We start from the raw sequence: 25,801 nt of genomic DNA on the forward strand, positions 1-25,801 counted from the left end.
CCTTCCGGGTTCAAGCAGTTCTCCTGCCTCAGCCTCCTGAGTAGCTGGGATTACAGGCGTCTGCCACCTCACTCGGCTAATTTTTTTGGTAATTTTATTAGTAGAGACAGGGTTTCACCATCTTGGCCAGACTGGTCTCGAACTCCTGACCTCATGATCCTCCTGCCTCGACCTCCAAAGTGCTGGGATTACAGGCATGAGCCACTGTGCCCTATTTTTTTTTTTTCCTCTTTTTTCTTTCTGGCCTTTTTTTTTTTTTACTTATAGAGACAAGGTCTTGCTATGTTTACCATGCTGGTTTTGAACTCCTGGCCTCAAGCAATCCTCTAGCCTTAGCCTTCCAAAGTGTTGAGATTACAGCTGCCTCACCTGGCCAAGATAGAAGATATTAATTTGAATGTTTTGATATTCCATAGTATTATTCCTCCAAAGGAAACAAAGTAAATCATATATATAGAACTATTGTAAATTCTAGTTAATTACAATAAGTGTGGTGGCTCATTCCTGTAATCCCAGAACTTTGAGAGGCTGAGGCGGGCGAATCACTTGAGGTCAGAAGTTCAAGATCAGCTTCGCCAACACGGTGAAACCCTGTCTCTATGGAAAAAAAAAAATAGCTGGGTGTGATCCCGGGTACCTGTAATAACAACTACTTGGGAGGTTCAAGTTCAAGAATCACTTGAACCCGGGAGGTGGAGATTATAGTGAGCCAAGATTGCACTACTGCACTCCAGCCTGGGTGACAGAGTGAGACTCCGGATCAAAAAAAAAAATTCTAGTTAATTAATATCATAAAAGTCTTTGTGAAACAACTGCAATTAAAAAAATACTTACCTGAGCACCTATATGTCAATATTTTGGAACAACTGTCAGTTGCTAAAAAACTGACTACTTCTTTATTTATTATATCTGAACATAATGTAAATGGATCTGGAAAAAATTGCAAAATGGAAGATTTTTCTGATTAATGAAAAGAATCAGACATTTAAAAAATATATTAAATATCAAGCTTTTCATAAACCTTAGCCTAGTACTATGCATCCAGTGATGCTGGTAATAAACAGAAAGAGTCTGGATATTAATAGAAGGCATTTACAACAGAAAGAGTCAAAGGTGCGGCTTATACTTTAGAGGGCCAATATACCAACGGACTTTTTTTTTTGAGGCGGAGTTTCGCTCGTTACCCAGGCTGGAGTGCAATGGCACGATCTCAGCTCACCGCAACCTCCGCGTCCTGGGTTCAGGCAATTCTCCTGCCTCAGCCTCCTGAGTAGCTGGGATTACAGGCACGCGCCACCATGACCAGCTAACTTTTTGTATTTTTAGTAGAGATGGGGTTTCACCGTGTTGACCAGGATGGTCTCGATCTCTTGACCTTGTGACCCACCTGCCTCGGCCTTCCAAAGTGCTGGGATTACAGGCTTTTTTTTTTTTTTTTTGGAGATGGAGTCTCACTCTGTCACCCAGACTGGAGTGCAGTGGCATGATCTCGGCTCACTGCAACCTCTGCCTCCTGGGTTCAAGCAATTCTCCTGCCTGAGCCTCCCAAATAGCTGAGATTATAGGTGCCCACTACCACACCTGGCTAATTTTTGTATTTTTAGTATAGATGGGGTTTCACCATGTTGGCCAGACTGGTCTTGAACTCCTGACCTCAGGTGATCTGCCCACCTCCACTTCCCAAAGTGTTGGGATTACAGGTGTGAGTCACCCCACCTGGCCAATGTACATTTTTAGCTACATTGGTTACCTAAATATATTGGTTACCAAAGAAACATTTTTAACCATACCTGTTACTGGTAACTGCTGCTTTATGTTTTTGGTAATGTGAACTGGATGTTTAAAAACATGGTCACTAAAAGGAAATAGACACCAGATTACTAAAAGTAAACATACTGTTTGGTGTGTGGACCAGTGTTTCTGTAAGCAGTGTTGTGATTTTGGGTGTTTGGTAGGCAAAAGGAACTGGGAATCAGGATCTACCAAAATCTACCAAATTCTGCCAAAGTAGAGCCTGTAACAATTACAGTCTTGTTTCTAGATCTAGAGTTAAACAAGACTCCAGAGGGCAACAGTGTTGATGCCAGAAGAAACATGGGAGAAAAAGATTATAAAAAGAAGAAAGTAGGAGAGATGAGGGCAAAAAGGAGAGAGCAAAATCAGTGGAGCAAAAATGAACATGGGCGCGGGATGGCAAAGTGCTAACAATAATAATTTAAAGAGCTGAATTTAAAAATCCTTCCTAACCCTCAAAACATTTGTGTGTTTGAACCCTGGGGTCCTTGATGAATAAATACAAGTTTTGGTTATACTGTCACAATGATAACAGGCAGTACAGAAAAAGGCAAGAACTGTAGACCACATAACAGGCATAGCAGTAGCTTTATGATTATAGCTATCTGCCCATGTACATATATTTGTAGGCACTACTACATTGGAGAAAAAAAGCGTTACAAAGAGATGGAAATATAAATAACTTGGCTGAGGTAGAAATATGGCTAACCCTAGAGGGTGGAAAGCTTGGGATGGAGGGCAAGAAGGCTGGCCCAGGAGCATGTCTCACTGCTTCTCAACTCCCCATCCCTGATAAATCAAGTTAAAATTAACATCAAGAATGGTCTTGAAACAGACAAAAGGGGTGGTCTTGGCATAATCCTTCTTCCTGGTACATAGTTTATACCCTTCAACCTGTCCGAAATGTAGTAGCATACTCTTCATTTTTCCTAAGCACTGTAATCATCAGAGCACAACCCAATAAAGGGTTTAAGAAAAGCTACAATCCCAGGTCTAGCCCCATAAGCTAACTACAAGGGAAAAAAGAGTATGTTCTAGAGACAAAGTGCAGGGAAAAAATAAAAGGGCAAACCCAAACCAAATTTTCCTCACATCCTTTATCACATTAAATTTAAAATGTGATATTCTCTTTATCACATTAAATTTAAAAACTAGTTTTTGCTATACTGCTGATAGATTATCAATGTATGCATTGTTACTTCAGATAAACAGTTTCCATTTAGGTTTTATTTTCTGACTATCCTTTCTAAAATTCAAATCTGTTATGTCACTCAATTTAAAATCCTTAGTCACTCCCTATAACCTGTGAGTTAAACCCCAAACTCCAGAGTATGACTTTGCAAGGCCCTAGATGAACTGGCCCATAGCTCCCCGTACAAACTCCTTTCCCAACACTTCCTACTTTCGGCTCTTCCCAAGACCATGTTTCATCACATCATTTCTATATGCCCAGTATTTGACAGTGTGGCATACAGTAGTACACAATAAATGCTTGCTGAATAAATAAAAGTTACAATTAATTATTAAACATACCTTGATTGAGAAGCAAAATTATTTTCAAAAGTTTCTTCATGTAAGTTTTGATTGCAGCTTGACTTGGCTTTATATAAAGTCTTATTTCGCTCACTCTGCCTATAACAAGCATGAACTGGATTTGCACTCTTTAATGTTGTCTTCATTTGGTCATCATTTGTACATGCTTTAGACATGACTCCATGGGACTTATAACTCTGAAGCTGTCCAAAATGGCTTTTATCCTTGTCTTCTGCTTTGGTACCTCGACCAATATGATCTCCATGGAGATTTTTCCATGTGTTCTGAATACTTACATTCATAGATGAAATATTATCCTGATAGTTTTCTCTTTGTATTTCTTCCTACAATGTAAAAATGACAAGTAAATAATTTCAATATGGCTGGATGTGGTGGCTCACGCCTGTAATCCCAGTACTTTGGGAGGCCGAGGTGGGCGGATCATGAGGTCAAGAGATTGAGATAATCCTGGCCAACATGGTGAAACCCTGTCTCTACTAAAAATACAAAAATTAGCTGGGCGTGGTGGTGTGTGCCTGTAGTCCCATCTACTTTGGAGGCTGAGGCAGGAGAACTGCTTGAACCTGGGAGGCAGAGGTTGCAGTGAGCCAAGATCGCACCACTGCACTCCAGCCTGGCACCTGGCAACAGAGCGAGACTCTGTCTCAAATAATAATAATTTCAATATAACCATTCCCTTTATAATCCAATTTATACTTCACTTAAATAATGAAGAATGAAGAAAAAATTTATGGTTGCCAATAGAACATATATGATAAAAGGGCCGTTCACATTAGGAAGAAAAGGGGTTTATTCATTAAATGATATTGGGACAATTAGGTAGCCATCTGGTGAAAAAATAAGTTGATACCTTTCCAAGTATCATCCAAAATCAAATAATAAAAGAAAACTGCCGGGCGCGGTGGCTCACGCCTATAATCCGAGCACTTTGGGAGGCCGAGGCAGGTGGATCACAAGGTCAAGAGATCAAGACCATCCTGATCAACAAGGTGAAACCCCGTCTCTACTAAAAATACAAAAATTAGCTGGGCATGGTGGCGCGTGCCTGTAGTCCCGGCTACTCAGGAGGCTGAGGTAGGAGAATTGCTTGAACTCAGGAGGCGGAGGTTGCAGTGAGCCGAGATCACACCATTGCACTCCAGCCTGGATAACAAGAGCAAAACTCCATCTCAAAAAAAAAAAAAAAAAAACTAATAAAAAAATTGTAAAGTTCTGCTAGAAACCAAAAATGTTATTCTGGGCAGGGCTCTCAGGAATAAAGAACCAGAAGTAAAACCAAATGACTATCAAAACACCCATAAGTAATATGTACAAAGCATATCTTAAGCAACAGGATAATTTTTGTTTATTTGTTTTATATTAAGATGGGGTTTCACCATGTTGGTCAGGCTGGTCTTGAACTCCTGACCTCAGGTGATCCGCCCACCTTGGCCTCCAAAGTGCTTGGATTACAGACATGAGCCACCACGCCCAGCCGATAATTTTTTTTTTGAGATAGGGTCTTGGTCTGTTGCCCAGGCTGGAGTGCGGTGGCATGACCACAGCTCACTTCAGCCTTGACTTCCTGAGCTGAAGCAATCCTCCCACCTCAGCCTCCTGAGTAGCTGGAACCGCAGGCACACACCACCACACCAGGCTAATTGTTTACTATTTCTTTGTAGACACTGGGTATTTCCATGCTGCCCAAGCTGGAGGATAATTTTTTAAAATCACATTTATAAAAAGCGACTACAATGAAATATGAAAAAGATCAATGATAGCATGAAAAAGCAGGCACAGAAGATGAACAGAGAGTCTATAGGAAAAGAAATATAAATAGCTCTTAAACATAAGAAAAAATGTTTCATCCCACTTAGGAGAAATAAATATTAAAGCTACATTGAGATATCTTTCTTCATCTATCACACTTACAAAGATCAAAAGACTTTGAGGAAACAGATACTCTTTTTTAAAAAACAAAAAAAACCACATTTTTTTCTTTTAGAGATGGGGTCTCACCATTTTGGCCAGGCTGGTCTTGAACTCCTGACCCTTAGGTGATCCCGCCCACCTCAGCCTCCCAAAGTGCCAGGATTACAGGCGTGAGCCACCAAACTGGCCTGGAAACAGATACTCTTTCTTTTTTTGAGACGGAGTTTCGCTCGTTACCCAGGCTGGAGTGCAATGGTGCGATCTCGGCTCACCGCAACCTCTGCCTCCTGGGTTCAGGCAATTCTCCTGCTTCAGCCTTCTGAGTAGCTGGGATTACAGGCATGTGCCACCATGCCCAGCTAATTTTTTGTATTTTTAGTAGAGACAGGGTTTCACCATGTTGACCAGGATGGTCTCGATCTCTTGACCTCGTGATCCACCCAACTCGGCCTCCCAAAGTGCTGGGATTACAGGTGTGAGCCACCTTTACTAGTGGGAGTATAAATTGATACAACTTCTGTGGAGAAACAATTTGACCGTATCTTTCATAATAAAAACTATGCCTATTTAGGTATTCGAGAGGTACTATTATTTTCTCCATTTGTCAATGATGAAACTCAAGCACAAAGAGATTAAATAACTTGCCAAAACTTCCCCTAAAGTTCACAGCATCCATGAATTTGGGTATCTGTGGGAGATCCTGGAATCAGTTCCCCATAGATACCAAGGGATGTCTGTACTTTAAATGGGTGAACAGTTATGGTATATGAATTGTATCTCAATAAAGCTGTTACAGAATTCACTCACACACACACACACACACACGTACATGTGTAGCAGGTATTTAGAGTTGTTTGCAATGGTAAGAATTTAAATATAACCTACATGTCCAACAATAAATGACTGGTTAAATCAATTATGGCACGTCTGTAATAGTGAATACTACTCAGACAATTAAAATAATAAAACCACTATATTATACTAACTTGGACATTATGTTTTTATTTATTTATTTTGAGATGGAGTCTTGCTCCATCTCCCAGGCTGGAGTGCAGTGGTGCTATCTCAGCTTACTGTAACCTCTGCCTCCCAGGTTCAAATGATTCTCCTGCCTCAGCCTCCCGAGTAGCTGGGATTACAGGTGTGTACCACCACATCCAGTTAATTTTTGTATTTGTAGTAGAGACAGGATTTCACCATGTTGGTCAGGCTGGTCTCAAACTCCTGACCTCATGATCTACCCATCTTGGCCTCCCAAAGTGCTGGGATTACAAGCGTGAGCCACTGTGCTTGGCCTGTTTTTATTTTTTTAAATATATGCACATACAAAGACACAAAGCTGCATTCATAGAAAAATATATTTATATAGAGAGGAGAGAGGTTATTAGATTATTACTTCTTTTTTCTTTCTGGAACCCCAATTATTCAGATGTTAGATCTCTTGGCTCAATATTCCATGTTTCTTGTCTTTTCAGTCATCATTTCTACTTTTTAAAAATCTTTTTTGTTCTATGTCAAAGCATGATTCTTCAAGTATTACTATGGAGTTTTCCATTTAAAACCATTAAAAACAAATAACTTGGGAAGAAAACATTTTTTTACCCTCCAACCTCTACTGTTAAAAAATATTGGCTGGGCATGGTGGCTCATGCCTGTAATCCCAGCACTTTGGGAGGCTGAGGCAGGTGGATCACTTGAAGTCAGGCATTTGAGACCAGCCTAGCCAACATGAGAAGACCCTGTTTCTACTAAAAATACAAAGAAATTAACAGGGTATGGTGGCACACATCTGTAATGCCAGCTACTTTAAAGGCTGAGACATGAGAATTAGTTGAACCTAGGAGGCAGAGGTTGCAGTGAACCGAGATTGTGCCACTGCACTCCAGCCTGGGCATCAGAGCAAGACTGTGTCAAAAAAATTGTTTTTAAATTCACGTCAGTGTAGTGTGGAGAAAAAAGAAATAAAATTTTAAAATTTGAAAAAAGTTCTATATTCTTTAAAACAAATAATCCAACCCTATTTCCTTCTCTTTCAAGCTGTTCTATTCTGTGGAGAATTTCCTTTGCTTTCTTCCAGTGCTCTTCGAAATTCTTCTCATTCACATTTATGTCCTTTAATTGCTGTGCTTCATTTTCATCAAAAGGATATTCTCCTAGACTGAGAGATAATTTCTCAGCTTTGTAATATGGGAAAAAACAATGAACGAAAGGTTATTTAAACACTTTATATATAATGACAACCTCACACCCTACCCTCTGCTTTCTCTAAATTTTTCCATCCAGACTATCTTAACAGCTTAATTGGTACTGAAAAATAAGTGGAAAGAGTACTTTGCAGAGGCCCAGGACTCAAACTGTCATAAATTAGACTTTACTCTTCAGAGTTACAGAAGAAAGAACATGCAAATATGTTATGCCAGGCACATAAACACTCTCAGGTACATGGATACTGGTTTTAAAGTAGTTATATTTTTAGCCCGGGCACAGTGGCTCATGCTTGTAATCCTAGCACTTTGGGAGGCCGAAGCAGGAGGATCACTTGGGGTCAGGAGTTCAAAACCAACCTGGCCAATATGGTGAAATTCCAACTCTACTTAAAAACAAAAAAACAAAAAGTAGGCAGGCATCATGGCATGCCCTATAGTCCCAGATACTTGGGAGGTTGAGGCACAAGAATCCCCTGAACCCAGGAAGCAGAGGCTGCAGTGAGACATGATTGCACCACTGCACTCCAGCCTGGGCAACAGAGCAAGACTTCATCTAAAAAAAAATAGTTTTTAAAAATAATAATGTTCATAAGGCGATTCCTTCCTATAATCTTTTAAATTTTTTTTTTTAAACATAGTGTGCCTGCAGTTTTTCTTCCACAAAGATCAAAATTCTTATGGCCACTGCCCTCTGAGCTCAAGCTACATTGGCCATCAATTCCTTAAGTGCACCAGGGTCCCCCCATCACAGGGCCTTTGTGCCTCATTGTTGCTTATGCCTGAGACACTCACTGCTAACAAATTCCTTTCTTTTAACCTAGTTAACTCTAGACATTGAGTTCTTAGCTCGAGAATCACTTCCTCCCAAAGCCTTTTCTGCTCCATGTCTAGGTAAGATTCCTTTGTTATAGGCTCTTAAAGATCTGTGGTCCATCCCTTTATACTTGTTATGTCAATTTATAATACCACATAGTGTCTTTTTTTTTTTTTTTTTTTTTTTTTTGAGACAGAGCCTTGCTGTCACCAGGCTGGAGTGCAGTGGTGCAATCTTGGCTCATTGCAACCTCCGCCTCCCGGGTCCAACAATTCCCCTGCCTCAGCCTCCCAAGTAGCTGGCACTACAGGTGCTACGGGCATGTGCCACCACACCTGGCTAATTGTTTGTGCTTTAGTAGAGAGGGGTTTCACCATGTTGGCCAGGATGGTCTTGATCTCCTGGCCTCCTGATCCGCCTGCCTTGGCCTCCCAAAGTGCTGAGATTACAGGTCTGAGCCACTGCATCAATCCATAATCTCATTTTTTGAGTTACTATTTCTCAAATTAAGCTCTGTGAATACACAGACTTTTTTTTTATCACTGTATACCTGATGCCTAGCACACTGCTCAGCACATAACGGAAACTCAAAACATTTTAAAATAAATAAACGTACTTATGATTTAATAATAAATAAACCTTAGTCCTCAAATTCCTACAAATGAAATTTGTGTACATGGCATAAAATAGTGAATTAGCTATACTGCTGCTCTCTTCCACATAGGTTTGTATATGCTGAATATACCCTAGTTGTCATATCCAAATTACATACTCTTTTTTTTGAGACAAGGTCTCACCCTATGACCCAGGCTGGAGGGCAGTGTTGTGAACAAAGCTCACTGCAGCCTCAACCTGAGCACCTCCTGAGCTCAGATGATCCTCCTACCTCAGCTTCCCAAGTAGCTGGCAGGCATGCACCACCATGCCCAGATAATTTTTTAAATTTTTTTATAGAGACCTAATTTCTCCATGTTGCTCAGGCTGCAAAACTCCTGGACTCAAGTGATCTGCCTGCCTTGGCCTCCCAAAGTGCTGGGAGTACAGGCATGAGCCACTGTGCAGGAACTACTCTTCTTTTCAAACGTATGAAGAATCTGAGAGCTAAAAGGGCTTGGCTCATGAAAGCAGATATAAATTCCCCTTTATAAATTTTGGTTGGTATGTCCTTAAAGTAACAGTAAACTTACTAATTTTTTTGCAGTTGTAAAGCACAAATGTGGCAGCTTTGTTCAGTTCCTCATTCTGAGATTCAGTTAAGGCTTGAATCATGAGTGGAAGGCCATTGTGCTTAAACAGGTCATACTGATTTTCCTCTGGAAAACAAAATTAAAGGGGACAATAATTGTATCAGAAACTATCTATATGAGGTCATATTTTTTCCTTGTGATAATTATGAACATAGTTCAAAATGTTAAAAATAGGCTGGGTGTGATGGCTCACTCCTGTAATCCCAGCACTTTGGGAGGCTGAGATGGGTGGATCACTTGAGGTCAGGAGTTCAAGACCAGCCTAGCCAACATGGTAAAACTCCATCTCTACAAAAAATACAAAAAAATTAGCTGGGCATGGCAGCAGGCACCTGTAATCCCAACTTCTCAGTAAACTGAGGCATGAGAACTGCTTGAACCTGGGAGGCACAGGCTATAGTGAGCCAAGATCGTGCCATTATACTCCAATCTGGGCAACAGAGTGAAACTTCTAAAAAAAAAAAAAAAATCAAAAAAATTTAAAAATAGAGAAACACATAGTTTCAAAAGGATTTTTAATACAGAAAGTAATTCACTTACACTTAATACCCATTTCATAAGTGATTTCTGAAATGTAGCCACACAGTATCATAATTCATAAAAGTAAACAGACTGCCCTCACTTGACTTGAAAAAGATTATATTAATCCTAAATTACAGAGAGGTTAAGGTAAAGAACAGACAATAAATTAACAGAGGGAGTAGAAAGTGAAGGAAGGAAGAAAGAGTAAAAGCAGCAACAGAAAGCAAAGGGAGGAGAGCAGAAAAGTGAGAGGGGATAGAGTGGGGGGGGGAGATTAGAAGAAGAGAGATGGGTAGAGAGGAAGGTGGAGAGAGTTGGTAAGAAGGAGTAGAACAGAAGGAGAATGGGAGGAAAGTAGAGAGGGGGAGGAGGAAAATAAAAGGGGGAGAAGGAAGAAGAGAAGAGAAGAAAAGAGAAGAGAAGGAAAAGAGAGTAACAGGTAGAAAAAGAAGGAATCTTTGAAAGTTTTAACAAGGAGAACAGAATTAGATTTGTCCAGCAATGTGCAGAGTGGACTAAAAATGAAGACAGAAGGGAAGGAGCTTTCTCCCTAAGCTGCAGTGAGAAAATCACTGCAATAATATTGGTGAAAGATGTTGTAGAGCTAAGAGCCTACTTTGGGAGGACAGCACTGGAACTGAACAGAAAGGGATAAACAGAAGTAGAATCACAGATCTTAGTGGCTGACTTAATACAATGAGTGAAGGAGAATTAGAAGTTAAAATGACTAGTTTGGGGTCTGAATAACTAGGAGAAAAGCAATACTTTTTTCTTTCTTTCTTTCTTTTCTTTTTTTTTTTTTTTTTTTTTTTTGAGACAGAGTCTCACTCTGTCGCCCAGGCAGGAGTGCAGTGGCGCAATTCAGCTCACTGCAACCTCCGCCTTCTGGGTTCAAGCAATTCTCCTGCCTCAGCCTCCTAAGTAGCTGGGATTACAGGCCCCCACTACCATGCCTGGGTAATTTTTGTATTTTTAATAGAGATGGATTTTCACAATGTTGGTCAGGCTGGTCTTGAACCCCTGACCTCATGATCCACCCACCCTGGCCTCCCAAAGTGCTGGGATTACAGGTGTGACCCACTGCACCTGGCAAAAGCAATACCTTTAAGACCATCACATGACTGGAAGAAAAAAACAGACGTGTATTTCCACTCTACTATTTTAATAACCATACTCAATAAATCTAATACATACCACAATCCTCTGTGCAATGACCAAGAGTGAGCATGATGCTGAATTTTTCTCCTGAATCCAGACTTTCATGAAGCAGTAATGCCAGAAGTTTTGAAACAATGTGGTACTTGCAGAGTACTATCCCAAAAGTAGCTATTAGTACAAAATAGGAAAAAGAGATACTCAGAAAAATTTAAAACGTATGAATATATATATATATTCATATAAATATATATATATTCATATAAATATATAAATATATACTAATATATTTTTCAGAGTTTATTCAGGCAGAATGTTATATATCTATATAACATTAAATATACAAATAACATCTAATAAAGATGTGTATGTGTGAATATAAATAAATTCATTGTAATAAGATGATGGCTTATTACCATAACCCTCATTACTTTTCCTTCCCATACTAAAGACATATTACTAAAGCAAATTTTTTGAAGAATTTTTTTCTTAATTGTTCTGCAGAATGCTGTGAAGATGAAGTAACACTAACTTCCTAAAAGCTGAGTATGCTTACTCTCCCCTTATATACTTCTTATCTAGATTGAACAGTAAAGACTTTCCTACATAATCAGTTCCTGCTGACATTTAAAATACAATATTGGGCCAGGCACGGTGGCTCGCGCCTGTAACCCCAGCAGTTTGGGAGGCCAAGGTGAGCAGATCAGTCAGGAGACTGGGACCATGCTGGCTAACATGCCTCTACTAAAAATACAAAAAAAAATTAGCCGGGCATGGTGGTGGGCACCTGTAGTCCCAGCTACTTAGGAGGCTGAGGCAGAAGAATCGCTTGAACCCAGGAGGCAGAGGTTGCAGTGAGCCAAGATCACGCCACTGCACTCCAGCCCGGATGACAGAGTGAGACGTTGTCTCAAAAATAAAAAATATACTATTAACTGATCACAGTTCTACTGACTTATTGATGCAATAAAGCATATGTGAAGCTATGCTGAGATGTGATAAAAGTCTAAAAGTCTACCATTTTAGGCTATACTTCTCCTAATGGGGCTTTTAACAGAGTTCACCCAGAGTCTAACCATAGAAGTTAGGAATTCACAACAATAAAAAAGTTGTGAATTCCTAAGGGACTACATCTTAATCAATTTCATACTCGTAAAGCTCAACATATAGCAGGCCCTAAATAACCACTTTTTCAAAAACCATCTATTTTTTGCCCCCCAGTTGTTAATACAAATTTTTTGTTTGTTAATACAAATAGTGTTTCTTACTCTTCAGTGTTTGCACATGTGAGAAGCAGCAGCCATGAGTTCAAGTCTGGTTCCGCTACTCACTAGCAATGCTGTATTGGGTAAGTCCAACCCCATACTTAGCAGAAAGAGATGTATTCTTTATATAAATTGAGTTTGCCATTCCTTAATCTCAAAAATATCTCTTGGTTTCTCATCTGAAGCTTTTAATTTTTTTTTTTTTTTTTTTTTGAGAGAGATAGTCTTGCTATGTTGACCAAGCTGGTCTCAAACTCCTGGCCTCAGGCAATCCTCCCATCTTGACCTCCCAAAGTACTAGATTACAGGCATGAGCCACCATGCCCAGTCTGAAAATTTTAACTTAATGCTGCTTTTTTTTTTTTTTTTTTTAATGGAGTTTTGCTCTTGTTGCCCAGGCTGATCTCAGGTCTCTTTTTTTTTTTTTTTTTTTTTGAGACAGAGTTTCGCTCTTGTTACCCAGGCTGGAGTGCAATGGCGCGATCTCGGCTCACCGCAACCTCCGCCTCCTGGGTTCAGGCAATTCTCCTGCCTCAGCCTCCTGAGTAGCTGGGATTACAGGCACGTGCCACCATGCCCAGCTAATTTTTTGTAATTTTTAGTAGAGACGGGGTTTCACCATGTTGACCAGGATGGTCTTGATCTGTTGACCTCGTGATCCACCCGCCTCGGCCTCCCAAAGTGCTGGGATTACAGGCTTGAGCCACCACGCCCGGCCTGATCTCAGGTCTCTTACTGCACCTCTGCCTCCAGGGTTCAAGTGATTCTCTCATTTCAGCCTCCTGAGTAGCTGGGATTACAGGCGCCTGCCATCACATCTGACTAATTTTTGTATTTTCAGTAAAGACAAGGTTGGCCAGGCTGGTCTTGAACTCCTGACCTCAGGTGATCCGCCCACCTGAGCCTCCCAAAGTGCTGGGATTATAGGCATGAACCACTGTACCCGGCAGTGCTGGATAATTTCTAATACTCCCTTCCACTTGTGAGAAACTGTTAGTCTAAACCATGTTACTGTTTAATCTACTATTTCAACACTCATCATGCTATATTCAAACAAAATTCAATTTCAAAACAACTAGTAAGCATTGTTACTCACGATTATCAGCAATGCATGCATCCACGGTCTTTGTCACAACCACTGCAAGTTTAGCACTGGAAAGAGTCTCATGTGAATCAGATTCCAGTTGCATGAGAACTTGTGCCAATACATCCAGTCCACCCACAGATATAAAGTATTTCTGAGCATATGCTTAAAAAATAAAGTAGCAAAACTATTAATATTTTAAACAAGACAGGTGAATGGTTTTATTCAATAAATTTGCACTAAACATAACATTAACTTGATCTGTTCAAATACTTTCTAAAAATCCCACAATTAAATAATTTAAAATCTAATCTTTACCTGTGCATATACATAATCAAAATAATTATTTATGTAAGCACCTTACTTTAACATAGTAAAACTATATGTATAGCACAGTATTTCTTGTGTCTTAGAAATCTTTTATGTTTCATTTAGTAAGAACTGCTCTATTTTGTAAAAATGACATTATTAAACTGTCCTTTGCACTGAACATGGTGGCTCATGCCTGTAGTCCCAGCACTTCGGGAGACTGAGATGGGCAGATTGCTTGAGATCAGTTCAAGACCAGCGTGGCCAACATGCTGAAACCCCGTCTCTACTAAAAATACAAAAAATAAGCTGGGCATGGTGGTGCACACCTATAAACCCAGCTACTCAGGTAGCTGAGGCAGGAGGATCACTTGAATAGAGGAGGGGGAGGTTGCAGTGAGCTGAGCTCATACCACGGTACTCCAGCCTGGTTGACAGAGTGAGACTCTGTCTCAAAAAAGCAAATCAAAATGTGTCCCTCAACAGCATTAAACAAGTATTTCAATAGAGTTATAAAGAATATATTCATTCATTCAGCTTGGTAATTAGCAAGTTGTCTGTTTTCTGCAATCTAACTAATTCCTCAGATTGTTTGACTCTTCAAAGTGCTCTTCTAAAAGAGTATACATCTCATCCATCATATTTACACCTAATTCTTTTAGTTCTTGAAGCTTAAAATTATAACACATCACTGAGACTCATAACGACTACTCCAAGCAAAGATTCGATGGCTGGTATATATTTTTTGTTCCCTGGATGAAAATAATTCTGGGCTGGGCATGGTTTCTCACGCATTTAATCCCAACACTCAGGAGGCCAAGGCAGGTGGATTACTTGAGCTCTGGAGTTCAAGACCAGCCTGGGCAACGTAGTGAAACCCTGTCTCTAAAAAAAAAATACAAAAAAATTAGTTGGGCATGGCGGCGCATGCCTGTAGTCCCAGCTACAGGGAGGCTGAGGTGGAAGGGTAGTTTGAGCCCAGGATGTCGAGGGTGCAGTGAGCTATGAGTATGCCACTTCACTCTAGTCTAGGTGACAGAGCAACACCCTATCTCAGAAAGAAAGGAAAAGAAAAGAATTCTGATGGGTAAGTATCCAATGGGTCTCTGGATACAAAGGTCTCTAACAGCCTCTGTCTCAGTAATGGGCTTATAATAAATGAATATACGGATATATAGGCTGCTGATTATAAATCTACCAACCTTCTTGTTTATTCTAGTTCCATAAAGTAAAGCAAAGTGATTTAAAGACAAAAATTAATTTTTGTATTGTTTAACAAAACAGATATTAGTCTAAAAATCATATTCAGAATTTTTCACATCTGGGAAAGGAATTTTTAAAAAAATTTTTTATTATTTATTTATTTATTTATTTTTTGAGATGAGGTCTTACTCTGTCATCCAAACTGGAGTGCGGTGGCGCCATCTTGGCTTGCTGCATCCTCTGCCTCATGGTCTCAAGCAATTCTTCCACCTCAGCCTTCTAAGTAGCTGGGACTACAGGCAAGCACCATGCCCAGGTAATTTTTGTATTTTTGGTAGAGATGGTGTTTCACCATGTTGTCTAGGCTGGTCTCGAGCTCCTGAACTCAAGCAATCTGCCTGCCTTGGCCTCCCAAAGTGTTGGGATTACAGGCGTGAGCCATTGCGCCCAGCCCAGAAACATTATTTAAGGACAGGCAAACATTTTCAATATACGGTGGCTCCAAAATAGGATTTTCTACTAAAAAGTATTTTCATTTTTAAAAAATCTTCAAAAAAGAGGCTGGGTGTGGTAGTAGCTCATATCTGTAATTCTAGCATTTTTGAGAGGCTGAGGCAGGATGATTGCTTGAATCCAGAAGTTCAGTATCAGCCTGGGCAACAAAGCAAGACCCCATCCCTACAAAAAATAAAATAAAAAATTAGCCAAGCTCAGTGGTGTGTGCCTGTAGTCCCAGCAACTCAGGAGGGTAAGGCAGGGGTATTGCTTAAGCCCGGAAGTTTAAAGCTGCAGTGGTCATGATTGTGCCAGTGTACTCTAGCCGGCATGACAGAGTGAGACTCTAACTCCAAAAAAAAAAAAAAAAGCATCTGAATGCTTAGATGAAAATGGCAGTGTATTACTACAGATTCATAGTTATAGCCTAAGTGACAAAAACTTGGGCATATAAGCAGAAGAACATCCTAGACCACATTTATTGTACACTGAATATTTCAGATTTTCGCTAATCTGTAGTTTACTGAGATTAATGAAGTCCTATAAGTATCACTCATTAAAGCTGGCTTTTAGAGGAAAAGGGATTGTCAGGGTATCATGAGATTCCAATTTTTTTTCTTTTTTTTTTCTTGTCTTTCTCTCACACTGAGCAAGATTCCAATTTTTTTCAATTCTAGAGCCATACCCTTTGCATGTGAAACGTATTTGTTTCAAACACTTGAACATAAACATACATCAGCAATGTGTGAAAGTTCTAGTTGTTGCACATCCTTGCTAATATTTAGCATGATCGCCTTTTATTTATTTTATTTATTTATTTTGAGATGGAGTCTTGCTCTGTCACCCAGGCTGGAGTGCAGTGGTATGATCTTGGTTCACTACAACCTCCTATTCCTGGGTTCAAGCAATTCTCCTACCCTCAGCCTCCTGAGTAGCTGGGATCACAGACACATGCCACCACACCTGGCTAATTTTTGTATTTTTAGTAGAGACGGGGTTTCACCATGTTCAGGCTGGTCTTGAACTCCTGACCTCGTGATCCGCCTGCCTCGGCCTCCCAAAGTGCTGGGATTACAGGTATAAGCCACCAAGACTGGCCGACCATTTTTTATTTTTAACATGCTAGTGGATGTGTAGTAGTATCTCCATGGGATTTCACTTTGGATTTTTCAAACTAATTATTTCTTGAGCATTTTTTTTCCCTGAGACAGAGTCTTGCTCTGGCCACCGTGCCCAATCTTAAACATCTTTTCAAGTACTTAGTAAATATTCATATCTTCTTTGGTGAAATATCTGTTCAAATCTTTTGCCCATTTTTTTAATTATCAGGTTGTTTTGGTCTTATTATTGATTTATAAGAGCTGTTGACAAATTTCTGGGTACAAATTCTTAGATGAATGTTTCTCAAGTCTTTTATTTTAGTCTGGCTTACCTTTCATCCTCATAGCAAGCTCTTCTGAAGAGCTAAATTATTTCAGTGAAGTCCAATTTATCATTTTTTCCTTCCCTTTTTTTTTTGTTTTTTGAGACAGAGGCTTGCTCTGTTGCCAGGCTGGAATCTGCCTCCCAGATTCAAGTGATTCTCTGTGGCAGTCTCCCGAATAGCTGGGATTACAGGCATATGCCACCACACCAGATAATTTTTTTTTTTTTGCTTTTTTTTGTTTGTTTGTTTGTTTTGTAGAGATGGGGTTTCACCATGTTGGTCAGGGTGGTCTCAAAATTCTGACCTCGTGATCCACCCACCTTGGCCTCCCAAAGTGCTGGGATTACAGGCATTAGCCACCGCGTTCAGCCTTACCATTTTTTCTTTAGTGATTCGTTCTTTTTGTGTCCTTAGAAATCTTTGCCTACCCTCAAGTTGTGAGAACTTTCTGCTTTTGTCCACATTATATATTTTTCAATCTTGTATTTAACTCTATGAGCCTTGATTTCAAGTTAGTTTTTATATACTGTATAAGAGTTCAGACTCATATTTTGCATATAGATATCCACTTTTTCTAGTACCATTTGTTGAAAATATCTTTTCCTCCACAGAATTACAATGGCATCTTTGCAGACAATCAACAATCATATATGTATTAATCTATTTCTGGGCTCTCATTTTTGTTTCCTTAATCTATAAATCTACAAGGCTGGGTACAGTGGCTCATGCCTGTAATCCCAGCACTTTGGGAGGCTGAGGGAGGATGGATCACCTGAGATCAGTTCAAGACCAGCCTGGCCAACATGGTGAAACTCTGTCTCTACTAAAAATACAAAAATTAGCCAGGCACGGTGGTGGGCACCTGTAATCCCAGCTACTCAGGAGGCTGAGGCAGAAGAATCACTTGAACCCAGGAGGTAGAGGTTGCAGTGAGTCAAGACTGTGCCATTGCACTCCAGCGTGGGCAACAAGAGTAAAACTCTGTCTCAAAAAAAAAAAAAAGAATCTATATGTCTACACCTACAGCAATGCCATGCTTCCTTGACTTCTGTGTAAGTACTAAAATCAGGCAACATAGTCCTACAGTTTTGTCCTTTTTTCCCCAAAAGTTTTGATTATCCTAGGCCTTTTGCATTCTATGTAAGTTTTAGAATTAGCTTGTTAATTTCTACAGAAAAATCTGCTGAGATTTTGCTTGGGAATGCCATGAATCTAGAATTGAATCTGAAAGTGACATTCTTACAATGCTTGAGTCTTACAATCCAGAGTATTATATATCTCATTAATTTTCTTTTTATTTTCATTTTTGTTTGTTATGGGGTGTGTGTGTATGTGTGTGTGTGAGAGAGAGAGAGAGAGAGAGAGAGAGACAGGATCTCTCTCTGTTGCCCAGGCTGGAGTGCAATAACACAATCATAGCTCATTGCAGCCTTGACCTTCCAGGCTCAAGCAATCCTCCTACCACAGCCTCTCAAGTAGCTGGGACTACAGGTGTGAACCATCACACCTGGCTAGTTTTTAAATTTTTTGTAGAGACAGGGTCTTTCTATGTTGCCCAGGCTGGTCTTAAACTCCTAGACTCAAGTGATCCTCCTGTTTCGGCCTCCCAAAGTGCTGGGATTATAGGTGAGTCACTACACCTAGCCTTTTGTCTTTTTTTCTAGTCTCAAGGGGAAAACATTAAGTCTTTCACCATTAATTATGTTACCTGTACTTTTGTACAGGCCCTTTATCACATTAAGGAAGTTCCCTTCTGTTTCTATTTTACCATGAGTTTACAAATGTATTTTGAATTATGTCAAATGCTTTTCCTGTATCTATTGAAATTATCACATTGTTCTTTTCTAGACTGTAAATATGATGAATTTTCTAATGTTAAGCCAATCATGCATTCCTGGGATACATGTCACTTGGTCATAATGTATTATCTTTTCTACATATTGCTAAATTAGATTTGTTAATATTTTGTTAAGGATTTTTACATCTCTATATTCATAAAGCTATTAGCCTACAGGTTCTCGTAATGTTGATTCTGGGTTGTGATACTGGAGTAATGCTGGCCTTATATGTTGGGAAGTGCTTCTCCCACTTCTATTTCCTGGAATAATTTATTTGAAATTGTTTGCTTCCTGAAATGTTTGGCATAATTTGCCAATAAAACCATTAAGGCCTGGAATTTTCTATGCTAAGGTTTTGCTTTAAGGTTTTTGTTGTTCTTGGTTTTGTTCTTTGTTTTTAAGAGGTAGGTTCTTGCTATGTTGCCCAGGCTGCAGTGGCTATTCTCAGGTATGATAATCATACACTATACCCTTGAACTTCTGGGCTCAAGTGATCTTCCCACCTCAGTCTCCCGACATCTGGGACTAGAGACATGTGCCATCATGCCCAGCTTTTGTGATAAGGTTTTAAACTACAAATTTGACTTCTTTAACTTTAACTTCTTTAATGTAAGACTCAGCATTGTAAGAATGTCACTTTCAAATTCAATTCTAGATTCATGGCATTCCCAAGCAAAATCTCAGCAGATTATTCAGGAATATTCAGGTTACCTATTTCTTCTTGAGTGAGCTTTGTTTGGTAGTTTTTATCTTTCAAAGAATTTCTCCAACTCATCTAGGTGTTTTTTTTTTTGTTTTTTTTTTTTTTTTTTTTTTTTTGAGATCAAGTCTCACTCTGTTGCCCAGGCTGGAGTGCAGTGGTGTGATCTTGGCTCACTGTAACCTCCGCCTTCCAGGTTCGAATGATTCTCCTGCCTCAGCCTCCCAAGTAGCTGGGACTACAGGCATGCACCACCACACCCATCTAATTTTTTTTGTATTTTTAGTAGAGACAGGGTTTCACCATCTTTGGCCAGGATGGTCTCAGTCTCTTGACCTCATAATCTGCCTGCCTCAGCCTCCCAGTGTGCTAGGATTACAGGGGTGAGCCACTGTACCCAGCCTCATCTAGGCTGTTAAATGTCATGACATAAAGCTGTTGTACTATTCTTTCAATATCTGTTAAGATCTATAGTGATGTCACTTTTCATTCCTGGTATTGATAATCTGAGCTTTCTCTTATTACTTTGTGATCAGTCTGGCTAGAGGATCACTTTTATTGATCTTTTTAAAGAATTAGCTCACGTTTCAATTATTTTTCTCTATTCTGTGCTTTTCTCTATTTCACTGATTTCTAATCTTCTCGTCATTATTCCCTTTGTTATACTTATTTAACTTGCTTGGTTTGCTAATTTCTTAGGTAGAAGCTAATATAATTTTTTTATTGTCGTGTTGGCCAGGTTGGTCTTGAACCCCTGACCTCAAGTGATCCCCCACTTCAGCCTCCCAAAGTGCTGGGATAACAGGCAACAGCCACTACAACCAGCCAGAAGCTAACAGAATTGACTTGAGACCTTTCTTCTTTTCTTATATAAGCCTTAATACTATAAATTTCCTTCTAAACACTGTTTTGCAACATCCCACAGATCTCTTTTATTTATTTATTTATTTAACTTTATTTTTTGAGACAGAGTCTCACTCTGTTACCCAGGCTGGAATACAGTAGTGTGATCTCGGCTCACAACCTCCACCTCCTGCCTCAGCCTCCTGAGTATCTGGGATTATAGGCACCGGGCTGTTTTGTATTTTCAGTAGAGACAAGGTTACACCATGTTGGTCAGGTTGGTCTCAAACTCCTGACCTCAAGCAATTTGCCCACCTATACCTTCCACAATGCTGGGATCACAGGTGTGAGTCACTGAATCAGGCTGTGTGTGTGTGGTGGGTTTTTTTTTTTTTTTTTTGACAGAGTCTCATTCTGTTGCCCAGCATGGAATACAATGGCAAGATATTGGCTCACTGCAACCTCTGCCTCCTGGGCTCAAGTGATTCTCCTGCCTCAGCCTCCCAAGTAGCTGGAATTATAGGTGTTTACCACCACGTCTGGCTAATTTTTGTATTTTTAGTAGAGATAGGGTTTCACCATGTTGGTCAGGGTGGTCTCAAACTCCTGACCCCAAGGGATCCGTCCACTTCAGATTACCAAAATGCTAGGATTATATGCGTGAGCCACTGTGCCTGGCCTAATGCTATATTTTCATTATCATTCAGTTAGAAACATTTTCTAATTTTCCTTATGATTCATGCATTGACTCATGAATTTTAGTACCAAGTTGTTTAATTACCAGATATCTGGGGCTTTTCTAGGTGTTTTGTTTTTATTCATTTCTAATTTAATTACCTTGTGATCAGAGAACACACTCTATGGGTTTTAGTCTTGCTATCTGGTTTTTCTGTTTTATGAAGGTATCTGGGGCAATTAAAAACCGATGCTGCTACCACTATTTCCCAAATATCCTCCTAAAAAGATCTACTTTAAAGATTTTCTTATCTTTAAGAATCTAAATACATTTAAAAAAAAACCCAAATTACAAGAATTCAATTGATTCAATAGTGAATTCAATAGTTTTTATTATGCTTTGAAGTATGTTTCTTCAACTATGACCTAGAAAATAATGAATACTTACTGTTATTTGCAAGAGTGAGTGCAATAAATGAGCAAATAGGGCGAATTATTTCAGGTTTCATGCAATTTTTTAGCCACTCATTAGCATGTGGAAAAAGTGAACAGCAAAACATTTGATTCTCATCTGAAAGAAGACAAAGTCAATCATGTTTTAATATGACAATTGGAAAATATCAGTTTTAATTTGTTTTTATCTTATTTTTATATTTAAACATTACAGATAATTACCATTTTGAGGATTGTTGACACAGACACACAGAGTACTACATACTGAAGACCATAACTGATAACTCTGGAAAACATTTTTATCTGACAAATCCAACTCATGTTTTGAAAGAAGTGTCCTATTAGGTTAAAAAGAAAAGAAAATAAATTAATACAAATGTGTTAAGGTCCTAAGTAATGAATAATTAACAAAAAGAAATTTGTATTTGTTTACCTGAATAACCGTGACAGAACTGTAATACAACCTGTTTCTCTCACAAGTGTTTGTCCAGTCCCTTAAAAAAAAGCCATAAAAATACGAGTTTTATTTACAAATAGTCTTGTAGAAATAAAGAACTGTTAAGTTTTATTTTAACAAATAACTTTTAAACAACTTTAAAATATAACACAGAATTACAGTGGATAAAAATTTGTAATCAAGATTATTATAAAAAATATCACTAATGCTTATAAAATAATTGTATTCAAATTTTCCTCTAAAAATTACAAAACTCTTATTCTGCATCATGGTTCTGTGTTACAGTATCAAGGTAAGTTCCAAAATAGAAAAAATAAATAAATTCAGCCTTTTCTAGTTTTTCCAAAATAAAACAAATAAAATCTAGACACATTTTTTTTTTAAGTGCACACCTGGCAAGAAGGAACCTCCTTAGGCCTCTCTGCCAAGAAGCTTAGCCGAACTGCTTAAGCTGCTCAGACTACCATTATATCTGGGTCTGTGACCCTTTCCATGGAAACAAGAATAGCCAAGACCTAGAAGGGCGAGGAACCAGCCACTGGTAGCAGAAGAAGGTGAGGATTGACTCCTCCCCCTCAAGGGTACAATCTGATGCCTCGCTTCCCCAAGGTTGCCCAGCCCCTGCCCAACACCCTGGGGGTTTGGGCCTTGAGCCCTATGACCACCCAGACTTCCCCCGGCCCATGCCATTTTCCCTCTAGCTGAAAGAGTGGCATAAGAGAGTCTGCTGGTACTGAATATGGTCTTTGTGCTGGGACCTAGGCGACATGGGGAATAGGTCGCACAGCCTTGGCCTCCCCAAGTGCTGGGGTTACAGATGTGACCCACCTCGCCTATCTAGAAACATTTCTCTTTTTTGAGATGAGGTCTTGCTCTGTCATTCAGGCTAGAATGCAGTGGCTCGATCACAGCTCACTGTAGCCTCGACCTCCTGGGCTTAAGGGATCCTCCCACCTCAGCCTCCCAAAATGCTGGGATTACAGGGATGAGCCACCACACCTGGCCTAGAAACATTTTAAATGCTTACAAAATTTCTAACAATTTGAAGAACTAAAATTTTAAAAAGTTAAAAAATAACTGAGCAGTAAGTATACAGGAACATTCTATATTATCTTTGCAACTTTTCTGTAAATCTAAAATTATTCCAAAATAAAAACCATTGGTGGCTTATACTGTAAACACTGTAACTAAATGGTCAATTCAGCAGAAAATCAACTAATTCATTAAATGCCTCCCTTTTTCTCTTTAAAACTGTTACCTTTCAATGATAAGCACTATAATTACGTTATAATTTCTTAAAGTTAGTAAGTATTGAATGATTAAATACATGCTATTAACCCCCTTTACTTTTTTTCTTTTTTCTTTTCTTTCTTTTTTTTTTTTTTTGAGACAGTCTTGCTCTGTCTCTCTCGCCAGACTGGAGTGCAGTGGTGTGATCTTGGCTTCCTGTAACCTCTGCCTCCCGGGTTCAAGCGATTCCCTGCTTCAGCCTCCCGAGTACCTGGGATTATAAGTGCACACCACCACACCTGGCTAACTTTTTGTATTTTAGTAGAGACAGGGTTTCACCATGTTGGCCAGGATGGTCACGATCTCCTGACCTTACTGATCCACCCACCTCAGCCTCTCAAAGTGCTGAGATTACAGGCGTGAGCCACCGCCCCCTTATCTTTAAATAAGTATTTCTCAGAGGAGAGATTTTAAAAAGGTACTCGGCAGGGCATGGTGGCTCATGCCTGTAATCTCAGCACTTTGGGAGGCCGAGGTGGGTGGGTCACTTGACACCAGGAGTTTGAGACCAGCCTGGCCAACATGGTGAAATCCCCATCTGTACTAAAAATCCAAAAATTAGCCAGGCACAGTAGCACGTGCCTGTAATCCCAGCTACTCAGTAGGCAGGAGAATCGCTTGAATCAGGAGGCAGAGGTTGCAGTAAGCTGAGATCGTGCCACTGCACTCCAGCCTGGGTGCCAGAGTGAGACTCCGTATCAAAAAAAGAAAAAAAAAACAAAAAAAGTACTGATACAAGGTCTAAAGTAAAAAATTAATAATGACTGTTCCAATTGATTAAAGTGTTTTCAAACATTCATAAGAGAATGTACTTACTGTTATTTGAAACCAGAACCAAAATAACATAAACAGACATTCTTTTCAAATTTATGTTTGAATCATTAGATAAGAACCAAGTTAAGTCTTCAAACAACTCTGAAGTACACAAAGTCTGTTGACAGTAAACTGAAATATAAAATATAATTTTAATTTCAATGCATTATGACAAACATGCTTTAAAATGTGCTGAACAAAATACAAAATTGCCTAACTGGGGATGGCTCTTAACTGAATCTCATTTAATTGATATTTATTAGTCATACAACAATATTTCTGACAAACCGGTATGTGTTTACTCAATTAGCAGACTAAAAAAGTGGTATATTGGAAGGGCAGGGCTAAAAATAAAAAAAAAAATAAAAACAAAAATAAAGAAAGAAAGAAGCAGTATATTAATCAAAAGTACTTAATCTAGGCTCCAAAACACACATTAGCTAGAGTTTATAATAAAAACTTATCTGAATAAAAACTTAAATAAAATTTAGCAAAAAAAACCTTTAAAGGATGAGTAACAAAACAGCAAGAAAAACAATTCAAAAGAATTCAGAAATCTGCTTTAGAAAACAGAGGGACAAACAATATTTGTGCTATTGAGACTTTTCTAGAAATGAAAATCTTTTCAAAAATCATACTACCTGAGTTTTTTTGTGTGTGTGATAATAATGAAAGCAGAATTTTACAAAAATAATATAGACATAAAGATACAATCAATATTTCATACAGTTCCTAGAATCAGCTATTAGACTCTATCTCAAAGGCAAGGACTAAGCGAGGCACAGAAAGACAAACATCACATGTTCTCACTTATATGTGGATCTAAAAATCAAAACAATTGAACTCATGGAAACAAATGATTACCAGAGGCTGGGAAGGGTAGTGGGAGGTGGTGGGGAATGGTTCCCCCCCAAAAATAGAAAGAATAACTAAGACTTACTATTTGATAGCACAACAGAGTAACCATAGTCAATAATAATTTAGTTGTACCCTTTAAAATAACTAAAGAGCATAATTGAATTGTTTGTATAACATAAAGAACAAATGTTTGAATGGATGGAAACCCCATTCTCCATGATGTGATTATGTATTGCATGTCTGTATCAAAACACCTCATGTACCCTAATAAATATATACACCTATTATATAGCCATGAAAAGGACCGTATCTTACTTATCCCTGTATCCCCAATGCTTTGCACAAGCCTTGGTTCCTAAAAGGTTATAATTCTCTTTTTTTGAGACAGTCTTACTCTGTGATCTGTCACCCAGGTTGGAGTGCAGTGGCATAAACTCAGCTCACTGCCACCTCCACCTTCCAGGCTCAAGCAATCTCCCACCGTGGCCTCCCAAGTAGCTGGGACCACAGGTACACACCACCACGCCTGGCTAATTTTTTTTATTTTTGGTAGAGATTGGGTATCACCATGTTGTCCAGGCTGGTCTCAAACTCCTAAGGTCAAGTGATCCACCTGCCTCAGCCTCCCAAAGCGCTGGGATTATAGGTGTGAGACATCATGCCTAGCTGATGAAGAAATATTTAATAAATGAAAATATAAGAATATAAAGTTGGTCTGACAAACCAAGGGTTTATATTCAACCTTATTTTAGACATACTGCAGAAAAGCGTTCTTGCCAACATGAATTTCTATACCCAAAGCATATTTAACCACAAATAACATGGTTGTGGGTTATCTTCATTCTTCAATCTGGAAGGAAGATGAAAGAGAATAGAAAGGAAAGAAAA

General features: G+C 39.1%; 1 protein-coding gene across 11 annotated transcripts in view; it reads right to left on the minus strand.

The window, feature by feature from the left end:
* Positions 1–25,801, minus strand: part of TERB1 (telomere repeat binding bouquet formation protein 1) — a 52,627-nt gene that overhangs the window by 9,334 nt on the left and 17,492 nt on the right. For 10 of the 11 annotated variants that reach the window (XM_035282704.3, XM_035282705.3, XM_078357370.1 and 7 more), the window contains 11 exons: positions 24,059–24,187; positions 21,929–21,989; positions 21,718–21,833; positions 21,491–21,613; positions 13,566–13,718; positions 11,244–11,375; positions 9,468–9,593; positions 7,276–7,436; positions 3,328–3,671; positions 1,791–1,855; positions 835–930 (listed from right to left, as the gene is read on the minus strand). In XM_035282704.3, the coding sequence (XP_035138595.1) occupies positions 835–930; positions 1,791–1,855; positions 3,328–3,671; positions 7,276–7,436; positions 9,468–9,593; positions 11,244–11,375; positions 13,566–13,718; positions 21,491–21,613; positions 21,718–21,833; positions 21,929–21,989; positions 24,059–24,187 (1,506 nt within the window). The remainder of the gene's footprint in view (positions 1–834; positions 931–1,790; positions 1,856–3,327; positions 3,672–7,275; positions 7,437–9,467; positions 9,594–11,243; positions 11,376–13,565; positions 13,719–21,490; positions 21,614–21,717; positions 21,834–21,928; positions 21,990–24,058; positions 24,188–25,801) is intronic. The other variant, XM_078357373.1, reaches the window with a different exon arrangement.

The sequence above is a fragment of the Callithrix jacchus genome, chromosome 20 (genome assembly GCF_049354715.1).
Source record: "Callithrix jacchus isolate 240 chromosome 20, calJac240_pri, whole genome shotgun sequence".
NCBI classification, from domain to species: domain Eukaryota; kingdom Metazoa; phylum Chordata; class Mammalia; order Primates; family Cebidae; genus Callithrix; species Callithrix jacchus.